The sequence below is a fragment of the Chinchilla lanigera genome, unplaced genomic scaffold (genome assembly GCF_000276665.1).
Source record: "Chinchilla lanigera isolate Chin_1 unplaced genomic scaffold, ChiLan1.0 scaffold00081, whole genome shotgun sequence".
Taxonomy (NCBI): domain Eukaryota; kingdom Metazoa; phylum Chordata; class Mammalia; order Rodentia; family Chinchillidae; genus Chinchilla; species Chinchilla lanigera.
Genome location: NW_004955482.1, coordinates 7,233,336 through 7,237,649, shown reverse-complemented (window position 1 = coordinate 7,237,649; position 4,314 = coordinate 7,233,336). Strand labels below are relative to the sequence as shown.

The 4,314-nt window shown below is 40.1% G+C and overlaps 1 protein-coding gene across 2 annotated transcripts in view; it reads right to left on the bottom strand.

Moving 5' to 3' along the window:
* Nucleotides 1-4,314, bottom strand: part of Atp2a2 (ATPase, Ca++ transporting, cardiac muscle, slow twitch 2) — a gene marked incomplete at its 5' end in the record, with an annotated part of 62,419 nt that extends 58,105 nt beyond the window's left edge. For both annotated transcript variants that reach the window (XR_001230987.1, XM_013503694.1), the window contains 1 exon segment: nucleotides 4,258-4,314. Coding sequence is in view for 1 of the 2 variants with exons in the window: in XM_013503694.1 (XP_013359148.1) it covers nucleotides 4,258-4,314 (57 nt within the window).

Below are 4,314 nucleotides of genomic sequence, written 5' to 3'. Positions count from 1 at the left end.
TAAATAAATAAATTTTTAAAAAAATTAAACATTTTAGGGTCAATCTAAGTATCCAGTTAGGTTGGAAGTAGGGGGTGCAGGTAAAGAATCCATGCACACTGTCAGAGAGGACCTTATGCCATGGCCCTCTCAGTTGCTCATCTCCTCAAATGTCAGGTTCTTAAAGGAGTTACCTAGCAACCTTAATTAAAACTCAGGGTTCTCCCTGTATGTACGTCCTTGGTTCAGAGCCCTCTCTGCTTTATTTTTCTCAATAGCACTGTTCTCCAAGAAAGCGACTTTATACACTTTTTGTTTACTGCTGTACCCTCAGTGTGTGGTGGTGAGCAGCAGTAATGAAAGAGAGGGGCAGGCAGGCGTCCCAATTAACCATGTGATGTGTCATTTAGGGCAAAACTGCTAACTCAAGAAGATGGAAATACAAAAGTGAAATGAGAGCCCCGAATATCAAATTAAGAAATTACCCATGTTGCAGGAGTAGTGGGTGCACATCTGTAATCCCACCACTTTGGAGGCTGAGGGAGGAGGGTGGCCATGAGTTCAAGGCCGGCCTGAACTACATAGTGAAACCTGGCTCAAGATAAAAAAAAAATTTTGTTTTTTAATATTCGTATGAAAAGGAAGATGAATTTATGATCCGAGTGACCTTCTAAAAGAAAATTTGAAGCTAGGCATGGAGGCACATGCCTGTTATCCCAGCACTGGGGAAGCTAAAACAGAAAGACTGATATGAGTTCGAGGCCCTGTCTCAAAAGATAAAGAAAAAAAAAATGGGAGGCTGGGGGAGTTAGTTCTGTGGCACAATGCCTGCTAAAGGTGAGGGCCTGAGTTTCCCCCTATCAAAAAAAGAAAAGAAAATTTGGGCTGGGTATGGTAGCACAGGCCTGTAATCCCAGCATTTAGGAGGCTGAGACAAGAGTATGACCACAAGTTCAATGTCAGCCTGAACTACCCAGCAAGACTTGTCTCAAAGCACTAAAAAAAACAAGCCAGATGTGATGGCCATACACCTGTAATCCCAGCACTCGGGAGGCTGAGGCAGGAAGATCACTGTGAGTTCGAGACTAGCCTGGGCTACAAAGTGCACGCAAGGCCAGCCTGACCCTGTCTCAAACACACATACACACACACACTAAAAAAAAAAAAAAAAAAAACCCAACCAAAAACATCTTGATGACTCATTTTCCCTACAGGTTACAAGCATTAAAAATATTAACGTAGTTTTCTACTTTTTGCCACAGCAAAATATTAGCTACAGTTAAGTTTACTACTCAGTTTCATGTTTGAAATAAATCACCAGTATCTTTTTTAACTTGAATAGGACTTGATGTATTATATACATAAGTATTCCCTATTCCTTTCCTCAAAAGAATCTCAATATTCTACCATGTTTTTTCTATAAACCCAAAAGAAATATACTGATTACCACAGAAGATTCAGTGCTCTTTTTTTGAAAGATAAATAGGAAGTGAAAAGGTCAAGTACAATGCAGCAGTAGTGCCAAACCTCATGAGGAAAATCAAAACTGGTTTTGCATCGGCAAACTTTTGGTCTAACAAATCCAATTATATCACTCTATAATTGAAGTATTTCTTAAACAACTACTGTACCGGGCGTGGTGGCGCATGCCTATAATCCCAGCACTTAGGAGGCTGAGGCAGGAGGATCGTTGTGAGTTCAAGGCCAGCCTGGGCTACAAAGTGAGCGCAAAGCCAGCCTGAACTGCATAGCGAAACCCTGTCTCAAAAAGGCAAAAAAACAAAAAACAAAAAACACAACTACTCTGGCTATTTAGCATTCCATAAAAGAAAAGTGTAACACAGCTTATCTCTTGAACACTAATTCCAAGTTACCAAAAAGGAATTCAAATTTCAACTACAAAACATAGCTCTAAAAAAGCAATGTCAATCCAAGTATGGTGGCACACGCCTGTAATCACAGACTGAGGCAGGAGGATCACCACTAGTTCGAGGTTAGCCTGGTGAGTTCAGAGCCAGCCTGGTCTACACAGTGAGACCCTGTCTCAACAAACTGCCCCCTAAAAGGGCAATGTCCTTCCTACCTTGTAAAAAATTGTTTTAGTATTTTAAAACCCTCTTGAAGCCAGGCAAGGTGGCACAGAACTGTAAACCCAGTGCTCTGGAGGTTGAGGCTGGAGGATCACCTGCCTGAGTTCGAGGCCAGCCTGGGCTACATCGTTGAATTCAATACCAGCCAGAACTACAGCGACACCCTGTTTCAAAAAAAACAAAAACACCCACTTGAGCAGGGCCTGTTGGACATACCTGTAATCTCAGCACTCTGGGAGGCTGAGGCAGCCCGGGCAACTTAGCAATGTAGCTCAGGGCATAAAGGCCCTGGCTCAATCTCCAGTATGGGGAGGTGGGGGGCACACGCATCATTAAATCTACATACTAATATGGTCAATCAAACTGACCACTCAAGGCCCGGCGTGGTGGTGCACGCATTCAGGAGGCTGAGGCAGGAGGATTGTTCCAAGTTTGAGACTAGCCTGGGCTACTAAGTGAGCTCAAGGTCAGCCTGAACTGCACAGTGAGACCCTGTTTCCAAAAAAAAAAGGACCAAAGGAGACCCTTGGAAAATCAACAGCTTACTGCCACATCACTGGCACCACTTTTAACACTGCTTCAAGTACATACACAGAATTCAGTAAAAACGCATTTTACCTTTGGTTTGTACACACTGGTTAATTTCAAAAGATCCCTGGTGACCTTACTGGGTGTTAGTATTTAACAGCCAAAGCTGAGACTATTTCAAAATTATGTAACCAGCACAAGTTTAACCTTAAAGTATCTCCAAATATATCTTTTGTTTTTCCTCATGCTAATGTATCGAAACTATAGTTAATCAAACAGCTCTAGTCACTTATCTTAATTAGCAAATCAGCACTCTTTACTACTAACAGGAATTTTTTTTAATTAATCATGGAAACATACACAAAAGGTACAGAGCAAGTAATTTAGTATGCTGAAGGAGTCTCAGTTTTATTCAGTGAAAACCACAAAAAAAAGATTAAGGACTAAATTATTAATGGTTTATACACCCCTTGGTTAACATGAAATATTAAAGTCTCATGGCAGAATTTACGTACATAATTACTCCAAAATGTCACCTCTAGCCCCCATTATCAACTTTAAAAAAAAAAATAGGCATGCAATTAATCTTTTCCCTAACCTGAACTAAAACAAATGCCTACTGCTTTATTGAGCTTTCATATCATAGCCCTCTATGCTATGGTTTTTGTAAGACTGCAGTAAATCCCTGGGTCTTGCCTGCATGCAAACATACAAAAACGAAACTTTGAAGTCATGTCAACTTCATGAAACCTCCAAATATTGTAATGGGTGATTTTCACTTCCCATCATGACTTTTTAAAGAATAAAATACTTTAAGAACAAAAGGTTCATCATGCTGATGGGTTAGGAACATCTGTGTACTATTCGTGACCATTTTTTAGGAAAACACATAGTAAAAATATTAGACAGAAAAAATGTTAAAAACCTAGAAATATCCTTGCCACCTCCATCATCTTTTTTCTGCTGCAGTTCTTTGCATTTCACTAGTTTCTTAGCAACCATAAGAGCAACCAAGCCAGCAGGCACATACAAAACAAGAAGAAATGCTACACTGGTTCTTGGTTTTTTAAGCTTTAGAACCAATGGTACTAAACCTTGTTCTCTCAACCTAGGAATCACTCAAGATAGGGGTCCAATTTAGATAAATATACCACCCTAAAGGTCAGTGACCAAATTTGGTCAACAGTGGTGCCATCACCACGTCATCATTCTTCTCACTGACAACTGTCACCTTGCCACTACCAGGAAGAGAAAGCAACTGGAATATTCCTTTTGTAAGTTCTATTTACAGACTACAGAGAGCCCAACATCATCTTAGTACCATCTTACAACATGATGACAAATGCAAGAAGCCAAAACAGAAAGGGCCTCCCAGTGAAAACCTTTCTGATACTGAAAGCAGACAAACTACATGGCCGCAAAAGACCCTGTATATTCAGGAACAATCTCCCTCTCACTGTAAATGTCAGCCGTCTATTTTATGAACACAAACAGCTTCAAGTGTTTTATTTGTAATTTAAAAATACCTAGGTTGTTTTGTTCTTAAACATGAAGCCAGTTTAAATCACCAACTGTTTTCACCAAATGGACACTATTTGTTTTCTGGTTTGTCTGTGGAATATGGGGGGGGGGGGAAGAAAATAAATTTTAGCATACTTACAAAAGATATACACGCTGCCAGCAATAAAATTCTAACTAGTAAGTCTTCAAACTGCTC